Below are 14,885 nucleotides of genomic sequence, written 5' to 3'. Positions count from 1 at the left end.
CCCTTATCCTGGTTTCGTGCAACAGGCCCCCGGTATGACAAAGTTAGCTGACTGACTGGAAGTGCTGTGATAAAGAAAATGTACTGCTGGCCAAGCCTCTTGATGAAACCATCTGACAGATATTATTAACAACAACAACAACATTATAATATAACACTATAAACAAATAGACATATTTTATGATGCCAATTTCTTTAAATATTCATAAGTAGCTTCTCTGGAGCAGCTAAAACGTAGGATACGAAGTTACACGTAGGCAAAGCCGTCTGTGTGTTTATCTGTAACATTACGGGGGGCCAAAACACCCCCAACCCCCGCAGCCATACCGAGGAAATATTCGCCACTGTACTTCTAAGATTCGATAAAACCGTGACAATGTACTTAAAGAAACACCGAATTAAATGTATCCACTTATCCACAGTCGACAACCAAACGAATGGAGCAACATTACTGAGTTCGGCACCTTAAACCCGTGAACCGGGTAACGTTAGCGGCGGTACCGTTAGCCTTGTTAGCATCTACCAAGCTAGCTAACTAGCTTGCACTTTACCAGTTGTCTTGACTTGCCTGCATCTTGATTTCCGCTACCCTATGCGATAAGCTGCTGAACATAAGAATTTTAGAGGGTGGACCACTGACGCAAATGTGGCAGTTCATGCACAAAAACAGAATCTACACCTACCTTCAACCTGCTATGCCCAACACAGACCTCAACAACCTTGGTTTCCCTATGAAAACAGACGCGGCTAGCCGTATAAATACCCTCCGGTTGTGCTTTTCAAAATAAGACAATAATAGTTTTAGCCTACTGTAAAAATGGCTTTTAGGAAATTGTACAAAACAATATTTGTTTTTTAAATAAATATAACACTTTTATTTCTCAAAATCTCTGGTCTTTGTGTAGCTAACTCTTTACGCAGCTCTGTGTTGGCAAGCCCAGCTGTGGTGAAAATGTCCACTGAGAAGTTTAATTTGAGTCTGTAAGAACGTAAAGAACCTCCTGAAATCATATATCAGGGATGTGACACGTTAGTCACCGAAAAAGACAAATCTGGAACAGGAGTAGGCCCTACTCAGGAATTGATGTCATATTGCAGCCTACTTATGAAACATGCATCTTTGTATAATTACAGACCTACAGAACTTAAGAAGGCATCATTATTTACACCTGTGCTTTTGACATGTCAACATCTCTTCTTCATATGGTAATGTAATTTTTATGTTCACATGGAAATACATCAAAAACTGATCAAAACACACATTTGAATGTTGTAGTCAGTAATACAATTTTGTTTCTTCACTCAAAAAATCTTAAACTACAGAGTTAATGAGACCCATCTGATGATGTAACCAACATTGTTTTTCATTGCAGTCTTTTTTTCCATGAAAAAGCAGAGGTGGAATTAACAACAGTAATCAGCTCTGACACACAAGACTCCTGCTTACACATAACAACAGCTTGTTAAAACAGCTTATCAAAGCTTCAGCTCCGCTGTGTGGTTAGATGTCATTTAAGAGACAACACAATGAGTACTGAAATGGAATATATGATACGCATTTAAGTTGACTAACAAAAAGTAACATTTGAAAGCTATTTTAAAAAATTTTTTGAGTTTCCATTTTAAAATTGAATTATTACATTATATAAAGTCAAAATCCACAAAACTATTTATTCATTTTACTTTTAAGGTATAATTTACATAACCTAAATATCAAATTATATTACATACATTTTTCATCATAAATGTCTTAATTGGTTAAAACTACAGTTCTACAATTATTCCAGTGGCAAGCAAATGCGATGCCTAGCAAGTGTGGTCTATAATCTAAATTTGGTTTAGATCATGGCAGATTGAGTTTCTTTGACAATCTATCCCCTTTTCATGTGAAAGTATTTTGCGTTCACTTGCCTGCAGATCACCCAGCTGTCACAAAAAACAATAAGTGATGGGACCTTGGCGTTTGACTTGTGTATTACCTACAGCTCAGGTGTTCCAAATAACATTAGTGATGACTGTTTTATTCAAGTGCCGCGGTGTGACAGAGTAAGCCGGCATGCACAATAGTTTCTGGTCAGTGCCATGCATCGACTGGTGCCATGCCACTCGGTTCTTCACTTGTATCTGAGATTGCAAGCTTTCTACACCAACATCTAAATTCAGCTGAGAACAGTCTAAACTCTGAAGCTTCCTTCACTAACTTTTTGTTCTAAGTGAACAACATTATGGTAAATTTAGAGGGACTCTGAAAAATGTAACTAATGACATGGCGTAGACATACATTTTATATGTGGTCAAATTTATTTTAATGGCTTGTTGATGCAGCATTGCAAACATGGCATACAGTAAACCCGAGTCATTACACTTCACAACTATTGACCTTTAGTGTGGAGAGAGTTATCCAAGCTCAACAATATTACACTGTACTGTTCCGTCACTCAGTAAAAAGACAGAGTAAATTGTGACATTTTTACAAATGATTGCGATATCACCATCTGCTGGAGAGATCTTGCTCTCTCGCATTCATCTGTTCCTTACAACAGATAACTTTTAAATGATTTCATACAACATGCACATTTACCAAACCTGGAAATGTAACTGTGAAGAGTACACCCAATGTTCATTGTCACAGTGCCACATTTAAATTGTCAACCTTTTTTAATTGTATTTACACATGCTCTCAAACTGAGCTCCCAGGTGCAACTCCTATACAGTCGGTAGGGGAATTAATGCTGCAAGGCTGCAAATGAATCCTATCACTATACCAATGTGTCATTTTGGCATTTGAGAAAGCGGGTGTGTATTGTTGATGTGTTTACTTACTGCACTCCAGTGAACTCTCTTAATATTTGAGAATGCATTGGTGTATTCATCACTTCAAAATGGGTTTTGTGTTTTAGGCTGGTAGCAAAGTAGCAGTCAAACTGATTGGAAGACCCAACACATGCTCATATTTTCAAGTATAATAAGCTGATATTCACACAAAACTCATATTTAGCATGTTATACCTCATTGTACCTGTATGTGGTCAAAAGATGCACATCAAGTGTATGGTGCGACATCGCTGTTGTCGAGTTTGAACTTGCAATTTTAAAAATGGTGACAATGTCTTTAGGAAAATGTAATAAGTCGAGAAAAATAAGGATAAGGGTGCCCAGTGTCTGACAATTTATTTTTTATTTATTTTTCTAAAGATTGGGGGCATTTTTATTCCACAGGACAGCTGAAGACATGAAAGGGGAAAGAGAAGGGTAATGACATGCAGCAAAGGACCGCAGGTCGGAGTCAAACCTGGGGCCACCACGTTGAGGAGTACACCTCCATATATTTGCAACTGCTCCACCAACTGCGCCAACCCGGCCACACCGTGTCTGACACTTTTGAGCAAACCCCATATGTGTTTAATCACATCAGCAAAGGTCAGGCTAAAAAACACCATTTATCTTGAATATATATGTGTGAGGCATAGTAAACCTACATGAGGGTTCATAACCTACATTCTCTTTTTACTTAGCAGCTTTGAAGGGACGTCAATAGCTAAATTTGATCTGTAAATCTTGAGGACAATAGTAACAGACAGGAAACCGTAGATCTTGAGAGTAGATGATATTAATCCAACAGAGAAATGTCATAAAGACAGCCGACAATGCAGCCGTGATAGTAATAGTTACATAACCATTTCTAAAGTTTGATAATATTTCTTTTTTTTTTTAATTGCTCATTTTACTGTTTGGGTCCTATTTTAACAATTCATATTCACATATCATGTGAAGCACTTTGTGACTCTGTCTGTGAAAGGTGCTATATATTATATTATAAGGTTAGTTTGAGTGCATAATGAACTGAGTAATGGTGCATTTTATTGTTAATTAATCCAATTTATCCAGAAGATTGTGCTATTTCCTCGTCCAAAAGTTACAGTCTCACTTTAAAAGGCAAATTAGTAACCATTAAGCTTGACGAACACAGTCATTCAGAATATCAAATCATATATATGTGGCCTCTTCATTCTTTCCCTGTGGCTTTCATGACAAATCCAGTTCATCTCTTGTTCTCTTGACACACTACACTAAAAAGACCAATGGTAGTTTAAGTCTGGTAGCTCTATTTAAATGTTCAAATGCTTTAACCACCTGTCTCTTTAACTGTTTTACCTAGTAAGATGTAGTTGGCACCAGGAAGGTAAATAAAGGTTAATATACTCAATGGTTCATAATGTTATCGGACAATAGCCTTGCAGAATGACATCTCTGGTCAGGCGGCACTGTTAATCAGTAGGACCATAATCCGATACCCAATACGAGGACTCAGTTGTAAGAAAAGTTGTGTTTCCAATTCAATCTGGTTAAATCACTATACCTGTTACGTAAGATAATGTTTTTAAAGACATGGCACAGCCTTATTGATCTACATACAGAGGTCATATATAAAAAAGAAAGGTCATTTTCTAGATTCTGTGGCCTAGACTCACTTCAACTTCTGAAAAACCCTGCACCCCCTCCAAATCACAAATTAGGCTAATGCTTAGAGCCTTTATCCTATTTTATGTATCCACCAGTCTTCCTTTGTTTCCCTACAGTATTATAATGTTAAAGCATTGCACAATACCAACAGAAAGAATTAGTTGTAAATGTGAAAAAGACACTTAACCTCAAATAAAATTTTGCAAAGTATTTTGAAAGTCATCACAAACTGTGGTTGTTTTTCACAAAGAATCAAGATACAAATTGGTATTGTCTAATCATAGCCTTCCAATATTACTTCCTCGAGTAATCTGTAGGGATTGCAAAAAGATTAATGAATGACACAGTGTCCATGCATTCATAAATAAATAAAAACAATACTCTTGTAGTCTTGTCTTTTCTGTGTTCAGATCACCCAAATCAATTGTAAGTAGTATAAGCTCATATCATAAAATGTTTATCAAATTAAATATGGTGAATTCATGATGGTCAGTTGTTGAGATATGTCACAGAGCCAACACCATGTCAGCCTGGCAGCTCAGAAGGGGATAATGGTATTTAGATGTCCTGTAAGCACACGGATCCTCTCAGTCAGCAACATTAATGGGGCCATGAGGCATCCTGCTCATGTCCCTTATGCTTAGGTACAGTAAAGGGGGGTATTAGACAGTAATGCTGGCTGATCTGAGCACTCTGTCTGCTGTGTAGTCTGGGGGGATCACCATGGGGAGCACCAGCAAGGTGGCCAACTTGTTGAACAGGAGACAGAGTCTCTTCCCTAACCACAAAGTTGCGGATTCAGACATTAATCGAAGACCCTCTGAGATTGTCTATCCGTTGGCCAAGAAAAGCTGCATGAAGACATGGAACTCCATGCACGAGCTGGGCAGGGACATCTACGACATTTATGCAGAGTACGAAGAAGAACGAGATGACAATGCTATGTATTGCTCTTCCAAGCATGTTTCCCTCTCCAAGAAGAACTACACGATCAACATCAATGTAGGGGGTAAGCCCTACCAGATAGCCTACAAGACGGCCGCCAAGTATCCGAAGACCAGAATAGGACGACTGGCCACCTACACGGACCACAACATGAAGCTGGACTTGTGCGATGACTACATTGTGGCCACCAATGAGTATTTCTTTGACAGAGATCCAGATGTCTTCCACAACATCTTCAACTTCTACAGGACCGGTGTTTTGTGGATCAAGGATGAGTTGTGTCCCCGCAACTTCCTGGAGGAGATTAACTACTGGGGCGTGAGGATCAAGAACACCCACCGCTGTTGTCGCATCTCCTTCGAGGAGCGGCAGGACGAGCTGAATGATCAGCTGAAGATCCAGAGGGAGCTGGAGGCAGAGGTGGAGATTGAGGAGAATGAGGAGCTCTTCCATGACATGTTCATGGGCCAGAAGCGCAGGGCTATCTGGAACTTGATGGAGAAGCCATTTTCGTCTGTCAAGGCCAAGCTGATGGCGTTGGCTTCCAGCGTGTTTGTCCTGATCTCCTTAGTGGCCATGACTCTCAACACGGTGGAGGAGATGCAATACAGAACTCCCAAAGGTCAGCTCAGCGGGAAGACATACTGGGAACACGTGGAGTCCATGTGCATCGTCTTCTTCACAATGGAGTTCCTGCTCCGTCTGATGTCCACTCCTGACCTCAAATCCTTCAGCAGGAGTGTGCTCAACGTGGTGGACCTGATTGCCATCCTGCCTCAGCATGTACAGGCCATCTTGGAGTTCTTTGACAATGAGGAGAATTACATGAAGCATGAGGCCGACATGCAGGCGGTGGGGCAGGTGGGAAAGCTGGGCCAGGTGTTGCGGATCATGAGATTGATGCGAATTTTTCGGATCTTGAAACTGGCGCGACACTCCACAGGTCTGCGGGCCTTCGGCTTCACTTTGCGTCAGTGCTACCAGCAAGTAGGCTGCCTCTTCCTTTTCATCGCCATGGGCATCTTCAGCTTCTCGGCCATGGTTTACACTGTGGAGCATGACATGCCGCAGACAAACTTCACCAGCATTCCTCATGCATGGTGGTGGGCAGCTGTAAGTATATCTTTGTCAAATGTAGTGTAAAAAAACAGCAGGACAAGACTCTGAAGTAAGAACACAAAGGAAACTTAGTAGAGAAGAATAAATATGGAAAGCACAAAGCCTTAATATTATAAAAGTTAAATAACCCACTTAAGTAACAATGTAACCTATTTATTTATAAGTAAACTGTAGTGCCCTGTCCTCAAATGACTTTAATACTGACAAAGTCCCTGAGGCATAATGTTGTTAGATTACACTCCAGCACTACCTGGCTTACAAAAAACAATGAGGTCAGCTCTACTGCAAGGTGTGTCACCTCATGCATTGGTATGTGTGACTCAAGTGGTTGATGTGGTTTATAAGGTGGAATAACCTGGTTGATGTCCGGAATTAAGGTTTATTTGAGTTAACGCAAACCTTTTATTTACTGCCTGTGAAGGTAACTGTGAGCACCGATCACTCCTACAGATTTCTGTTGTATTCATATAAACAGAAGCTGAAGAATTGTGAGCCGTTTTGAGTCATGGGTGAACCAATAGGTCATTTTTCCTGACGTCTGTTAGCAGGATTATCACTAAAAGTAAGTTAACCCCTTTGAACAGATTTGTACAACACAGTCAGACTTTGTGGCAGCAGAAAGGAGAAGGAAAACTGAGAAAGAGACTTCCACTACCACCTTTCCCAAAAGGGTGAACGCTACACTGATGACTGGCTACATACTGTTTTCATAAGGGCAAGAAATTTTGATGTGTATCAAATTTTAACGGGCAAATCTTATGGAATTTTAGGGATAGTCATGAAAATGTGCAGAAGTATTTGCTTCTCCTGATGTAAAACCTTGTTGGTAATTATAAAGTTCAGCAATTGAATATTATGGAAGTGTGGGTCTTAATAAATGGAATGTAATTTTTTGAGTATAAAATTAACCATTGGCAAACTACAGCTAAGTGGTAATATTTGTTTTCATCACTTTGGACTACCAACAATTCACAAAAAATAAGGGGGCAATATGGAAGCCTAGACAATTGTTTCTCAATAAACATTACTGACCGGTACTGACTGAAAAACATGTTTCCCAATTGGCAGCATGTGAATCAAATATCATGTAACACATAATCAGCTAAATTTCCTGGGTCTTTCATAGTCTGCACACTCCTAAATCAGAGCACATGAGCTCCGAGCTTAGGACTGGTTAATAATCACACAGTGTTGCAGTCTGTTCTGTCAATTGTTTTAAAGTTGTATACTTATTCTTGTTATACTTACCTTTGTCACTGGATTAAGAATAGATTATTGGGAATGTCCTGGCTCCCAGTTTTAATCCAATCCTACTGCCTACTTTGTTGTCTAACAAAGACAAAATGCAGTGTTTTTTATAAAGGTGCAAAATGCCCTAATTGGCCACAAAGATGAGCAGAGGTCTACTAACAGGACACTGACTGAACCTGCTGGTAAGGTTTGTGAGTCATGTTTCTCCATCACCACTGACCCTTCTCACTCCCCCGCAGGTCAGCATCTCAACTGTGGGCTACGGCGACATCTACCCAGAGACCATACTGGGTCGTCTCTTCGCTTTCATCTGCATCTCTTTAGGAATCATCCTCAACGGTCTGCCCATATCTATCCTCTTCAACAAGTTCTCAGACTATTACTCTAAACTCAAGTCAAATCAGTACACAGCCTCCACCAAGAATCGAGGGAAGGTGAGATTTTCCAACAGGACAGTGAAAAGCCTCAACCGCTGCTTTTGTCAAGCACACTAATTTTTTTTTTCATTTTTGTGAAGAAATAATAAGGTTTTGGCAGCTTTTGTAGTTAGGAAACCAGTGAGGGATCACATGAATTATGAGAAGAACAAGCAGGGAGAAAATTAAACAGTAGGGCTGACTGTTTTGTGAAAATATTTGCTCTATTGTATACAGATAACCATATTTTATACATACTACATTTCTGTCAAAAAAAGAGAAATACAAAAAATAAAATAAAAGTATGCACTAGTTTAGCCTTGCTATTTACATATCATATCTCTGTGTTATCATTTAGAGAAATTACACAAAACAGAGTTCCTTTTCAGTGGTAAACTCTTCATACCTGTCCATCATTACAAATTAAATGTCTGTGTACAATCATTCTTCAAACCCACAACAGAATGTTTCAATTTACAAATATACTGTATTGAATATGTCAATTTTGAGAAAACGTGTATACAATGATGCAAAACACATCTACAACATGTACATTTGATGTAATTATACTACTACAAATGTGAATATTTCTCTATATTATCACACGGCTTCAGTGAAGTTGGAGCAAGCATATAAGAATTATGCTTAAATTTGATATTGTCACCCAATGTTGGAAGATGTTGTTACTTCAAATTAAAACGTAAGATTTTTTTAATCATGTTTTACATGAGTTTACATTAGTTTCTTTATAATTGCAGCTGCAATGTTTTAAATCTGTATGCTCACACAGGAGATCTGCAGGGGCTTGCAAAGTGTACTTAACCTTCAATTACTGGTTCTCCTTTACAAATGTTTGCAATGTTTAATGGCCTATAAAGTATGCACTATGATTAACTTGCAATGCATTCAACTCATAGTCACACGATGCAATCTGAAACTATACTGTCTTTGCTTCTTTCCTTATTAGAAATTCTTTGCATGTACTAAACTTGAGTTGAATTTGTACTGCAGCGCCGCCATGCCTTAATGCTAATGACAAGTATGTCATGTATAGTTATCTTTATTGAGATTAATTAGGTTTAATTCGCCAACATGCATGCATGAATTAATATTTTTGCAATAGTAGACTACACATAATGATCCACGATGTTCACATTACACAAAACTGAAATTGCATGTCAAAATGACACATTGTCAACATTTTCAGAGACCCCCCAAAAATTTAACAAATCACGTTTTCAGGGGAGCCCATGTCATATTGAGGGGAGCCAAGCTTCCCCTAGCTCCACCATAGTTTGCACCCTGACTAAACATGCAATGGTAAAAACCCACTAATCATCACACCCCCAACCAGCACCCCCATCGTCGGACACCACCTTCCAAGAGCCTGGGTCTGTCCGAGGTTTCTTCCTAAAAGGAAGATTTTCCTCGCCACTGTCGCACTAATGCTTGCTCTTGGGGGAATTATTGGAATTGTTGGGTCTTTGTATATTAGAGCGTGACCTATTCTATCTGCAAAGTGTCTCAAGATAGCTGATGTCATGATTTGATACTATAAATAAAATTTAATTGAATTGAAAAGGAGGACGGGGCACCGCGGCCGAGTTGAGCCAAGCCAAATACAGCTGTAACTAGCATTGGGTAAGCACTAATCGACTAAATACTAGGACTACATCTTCATAGCTGTTGACCTGCATGTATCTCTACTGACCACTTCCCTTTGTTCTGGATAACGTTTGCACTTCTTGGTGCACCATCTTGGTTTACTTACATGTATTAGCCTACTATTATTGCTAGAATAGGAAAAACATACTATAGCATTATTCAGCATTTTGCTACCGCTGGTGATTTTAACACAGCTTATACATGGACTGGTGTTTTTAAATACACGATATTTTGTCTAGCTAAACCTATTTGTAACAAAAAGGGAGGATAACAACTGTCAATACAGACCAACAACCTGTGTTTGAAATGAGCCAGCACTCAAAATGAACCAGTACTCAATACTGGTACCAGCAGTACTGATTTTTGTCCACAAGAGTACTCTTACTTCTAACTGTTATTCACAGTATTATTGATAGGCTGATATTTATACCAAAATATCATATTTATAAAGAAAAAAACAAGCAAATGCTATGTAAAATCAGACATTGAGCATCCCCATCTAGCCCGAATGGAATGATCCATGTTTTGTAACCACATTTTTAGACACTGCAAGGATTCGAATTTGAGATTGGCAGTCGAATCGGGCTCTATAGATTGAATCGTTAAATAGTCGGCCATTCGTGTCACGTACAAGATATACGTATTTTCCTTTTTTTCATTTAATTATTTATCTCAAAGAATCAACAGTGTTGCAAGACAAAACAAAAAATTAAAACCACTAAATGAAACACAACAATTACAGAAATACAGTACATGCATGGCCTATAAAATGACTAGTTTGAGAAGGAGCAGGTGGAAGCAATTAGCTTATTTGATGCTGCCGCTATTTCACAAAATAATTTTATTACAAAGTAAATAGATGTACAAATAAGCCTACAATCTTTCAGGTCTTCCAAAAACGTACAACAATGCAACAATACACAACAATATATTTACATTACAATTCTGTTCCTATGTTTCAGTCTATTCTTTTCTGTATTGGTCAGTTAATGATTTCTTTAATCTATTTTTAAACTAAATGATATTATTTTTCTGTTTGACTTCATTGTTCAGTCCATTCTATGAGGTCACCCCACAAACTGAAACACACATGCTTTTAACAGTAGTTCGAACAAGAGGTTGTTTGAACATAAATTGTCCTCTTAAATGATAACCCATGTTTTTTTAATTAAACGTTGCGCATATGTTACATGGTAAATTATTTTCATTAACTTTAAACATAAACTGAGCAGTTTTGAATGTAACAATGTCCATAAATGTCAGCAAATGTGAATTAAAAAACAGATGATTAGCGTGCTCATAATACCCGGTGTGATTTATTATCCTGTTTGCTCTTTTTTGCAATGTGCAATTATTTTGCAAGTTGTTTTTGTAGGTATGTCCCCAAACTTCCACACAATATAACACATATGGCAAAATAAGTGTGCAGTACAACGTATGTAATGTATTTTGGTTCAATATGTATCTAGTTTTATTCAATATACTAGTACTCCTGGCCATCAGCACAGATATTTAATGTGGGGCTTCCAGCACAGCTTGCTTTTGTTAATGAAATTATTTAGCCTTTTGAATAGTTTTTTCGAGTATTTTTGATAACTGAGAAAGCAAGGATATTGATTATTTTTAGTTATTGATAATATGTGAGTCCCCAGATTTATGCAATGGGAAGAATTTAGCTACTTTCTTGTCAGGAAATACTCCTGTTTTAAAGGATAGATTATATATATATATATATATATATATATATATATATATATATATGTGATATATATATATATATCACAAATTTTATTCTTAATTGTATTTACAATCTCTATCATTTCCTTCTTTTCTACAGTTCCCAAAAACAATGAGTATGTTTTTTTTCCCCACATGGTCCATCACAGAGTATTTCATCCCTGTGTATTAACAAAGAAATTGTTGAATCTGTCAACCACTTCATTCATATTTGTCCACATCTTGTCATTATCCTTGACATTTTCCAGATAATTCAGTCCTTTTGTAATAATGTTAATATAATTCTTTTCTGAAAATCTCTTTTATTAAAATATATTTATTAATCAGACAGTTTTTATTATATAAAGTTGTAAATATGTCTAAGAATAGTTCATATACATTGATAAGGTCAGCTTCCTTGCTTACTTCATTCCAGTTACACTTTATTACCTCATTTCTAAATGCAGATATAGTTTCTTTGGTTCTTATTCTCCTGTATTTAATCTCATTGCACTCCCTTTTCCCACTATCATTACATGGGTCATGGGTCACAAAGATTGGCAGATGGTCACTTGTATATCATTAATTAATATTCCACTTTAAGAGTTGCTTTCCATATTGTTTGTAAAAAATTATTATTATCTATCAGAGGGGCATCATTACATGTTATTTTGTTTGGTTTTGTGATTGTTGGAAAAAGACTCAAAACTTTACAATGTTTCAATTGAACTCTTCCGTCAATTTATGTTTGTTGAAATTTAGTAAGTCAATGTCTCTATATATGTAGTTGACTTTTCCATTTTTTCTGTGAACATTTTAACATTGGATTTTGGTTTCCTATACACACAACTTAAAATGACATTCTTCATTTTATCCATACATTATTCAATTGAGATACACTCCATTATCATCAATGACTACTTGCATGTTTTTGACAACCTTGTAAATGAGACCTTTGTCAACAAAAATATATTTATATATTTCTAAATATATCCAAGACACATGCAAGTATCATGTCAACTGCTGAATTAGGCTAGTAGCACCTTCTTTAAACCAATTCAAACACTGCCGACAACTCATTAAACCAGTGTCCAATGTGACAATAGCTAGCAATCCGTGATACTGTGTGCGACGGCGTCAACAAATACTGATAACGAGATGAATGGCGATCCTTTTAACGGTAAGATTTGGCAAGGCTGTTATTACTCTCCATTTACATAGGCATGCCTAATAAACTCGACACTGGGAGGTATGAAATCCGAGGTGAACTAGTCTGTTGTGGAGCTTCATCAGGTTTCCCTATCCAGTGGATCATAAATGTTGAGATATCATGGATGATGCCAAATTGTCTCTTGTCCACATAGACTGTGTGTTGATTAATATTAACGGTCTATGCTGTCCGTCTATAAATTGCCACTGAAATTGATAATTTGCTCCAGAAGGTGGCAGTAGTTCACCAATGAGCGTATCAGCTGCAGTAAATTCTCAAAGAAGAAGTACAGTCCTGTCTCTGGTGGTAAAGTGACCTCTGGTTGTTAGCTTGCTGTAAAACTATGGCGCCTCCAGTTGCAGTGTCACCTTTGATTAAGGTTTGTGTTGCTTTAATGTTACATATTGTAAGAAAGGATTACTCGTGGTTTACTGTAAATTACCTTTGGCCCTCGTATTTTGGGTTGCTAACGTTAGCTACCGACAAGCACGCTAACCTGTTAGCAAGGAAGCATGCTATCTTATAGCTAACGTTACTACAACTTCTAACGTTAGCGTTACTTGCATTTGTGCGAATGCATATTTGTTCATTGTATTGTGGAGGTGTTGTGAATTGCGACTTGCCTTGACGGAACATCACCCTTGACGTTGCTAGCTAACTTTTAGACCATTGAAACTACGTAGCGCTAGCTAGCTAACTGGTTGTTGTAAATAGAAATGCCATTGGATTTAATGGACATTAATCCAATAAAAGGCATTTAATAAACCTTTTTGCATCTTTTGGTGTTTTTAATGAAGCAGTAACTTATTCTGTCGTCCTCTTTATCGCCCACTGCTGTTCATGTTGGGTGACAGACTCCAAACAGGTGGAAAAACTATTTTTATTGGAATAATAACAATGACTGTGGATTATGTTTTTGCTAAATTAAAGTGTGGGCCCTAACCACTCTGGAAACTCGTTTAATTAAACTCTGTTTGATGTGTAATTTGTGGCCATGACCAAGGTCTCTCTCAATTCCTCCAGCACTGTACAGAGTTCAATGGGCCTTACGGAAGCAATGCTAAGTAAGGATGTCTAGAACTTCTAAAGCGAAGGCTACTGGGTATTCTGTCATTTCTATTGGTGTAGAATTTATGAATGATAACACATCTTCAATACAAAAATGGCAAGTTTAGTAATAACACTTCAACTTGTAGATATCCCGTCAATTGTATGATTGATTGAGAATTTGCATAAACTTTGTAGGGATTGCACCACTGGCATTCATTTTTCATGGTTTTCTCCTTCACAGACAGCAAGGTATTCAGCTTTGATTGCTGGCATCATCTATGGCAAAAAAAGATATGGTGAGTTATTCTTTTTAGTAATGGTGCACTTTACTGGAACAGTGCACTGAGATAAACCCAACGCAATATTAAACATAACAGTAATTTGGACCAAGTAATTAGAAAGTTCAAAAAACACTAAACATTGTTTTAAAACCTGATCCTCTTATAAAAAAAAAGCATGCTTCGTATTAACTTGACAAATGAGATTATAAACTCCAGTTACTGGATTAAAGGTCATAAAATGTTAAAGTGCCAAATATGATATCTTTATTACACACAGGCCTGAATTACACACACATGCTCAGTACCTATACATGCACTAAATGGAGAGATGTCAGAGTGACATAATGATATAATTTTTTTTTCTTTTTTTCCTCAGAAAACCTGAAGCCAATTGCAGCTGAGGAGAGGAGGATTGAGGAGGAGGAGAAAAAGGTTCGCGAGGAGCAGGAGCGCATCGCCAAGGCGCTTGCAGAAGGTAGCCTGGACAACCTAAATCCTGCATGTCAAATATTCAGTCCACAGTTTGCACATGCATACAACTGCATGCTGCACGGTTTCTAGGAAGTGGATTCAACGATAGCAACACCAGTAATACAGTTGGTGCTGCATTGCACAATAAAGTGGTAGACTATAAACCATATTTGCTATGTAAAATTCTAAATGTACTAATCCCACTTATTTTACTCATTCCTTACAGCAAGTGAAGATACTATTCTGAAGTAAAGCTGGTGTGCAGTTTGAGGATGTCCATGTGCAATTCCCAACATCTC

At 37.6% G+C, this 14,885-nt stretch overlaps 1 protein-coding gene and 1 long non-coding RNA gene across 2 annotated transcripts; one reads left to right on the top strand and one right to left on the bottom strand.

Moving 5' to 3' along the window:
- Positions 1–2,412: 2,412 nt before the first annotated feature.
- LOC116690345 (uncharacterized) lies at positions 2,413–7,962 on the bottom strand. The gene is made up of 3 exons (XR_004332238.1): positions 7,943–7,962; positions 3,060–3,063; positions 2,413–2,900 (listed from the first exon to the last, which is right to left on the bottom strand). It is a non-coding gene; the product is annotated as an uncharacterized LOC116690345 (long non-coding RNA).
- Positions 5,063–11,161, top strand: LOC116690340 (potassium voltage-gated channel subfamily V member 2). Its single transcript, XM_032517219.1, has 2 exons — positions 5,063–6,520; positions 8,017–11,161. Exons 1-2 carry the CDS (start codon positions 5,186–5,188, stop codon positions 8,269–8,271), a joined length of 1,590 nt encoding a protein of 529 aa, XP_032373110.1. The 5' UTR covers positions 5,063–5,185; the 3' UTR covers positions 8,272–11,161.
- Positions 11,162–14,885: the final 3,724 nt, after the last annotated feature.

The sequence above is a fragment of the Etheostoma spectabile genome, chromosome 5, assembly GCF_008692095.1.
Source record: "Etheostoma spectabile isolate EspeVRDwgs_2016 chromosome 5, UIUC_Espe_1.0, whole genome shotgun sequence".
NCBI lineage: Eukaryota > Metazoa > Chordata > Actinopteri > Perciformes > Percidae > Etheostoma > Etheostoma spectabile.
The sequence above is the reverse complement of the archived record's forward strand: the minus strand, read 5'-3'. Positions and strand labels throughout refer to the sequence as shown.

What these genes read in the sequence shown, in the direction of transcription:
- LOC116690340 (XM_032517219.1), top strand. Translation starts at nt 5,186, where the DNA reads ATGGGGAGCACCAGCAAGGTGGCCAACTTGTTGAACAGGAGACAGAGT. An exon ending in ATGCATGGTGGTGGGCAGCT is followed by an intron (nt 6,521 to 8,016) that starts GTAAGTATATCT and finishes ACTCCCCCGCAG; the next exon opens with GTCAGCATCTCAACTGTGGG.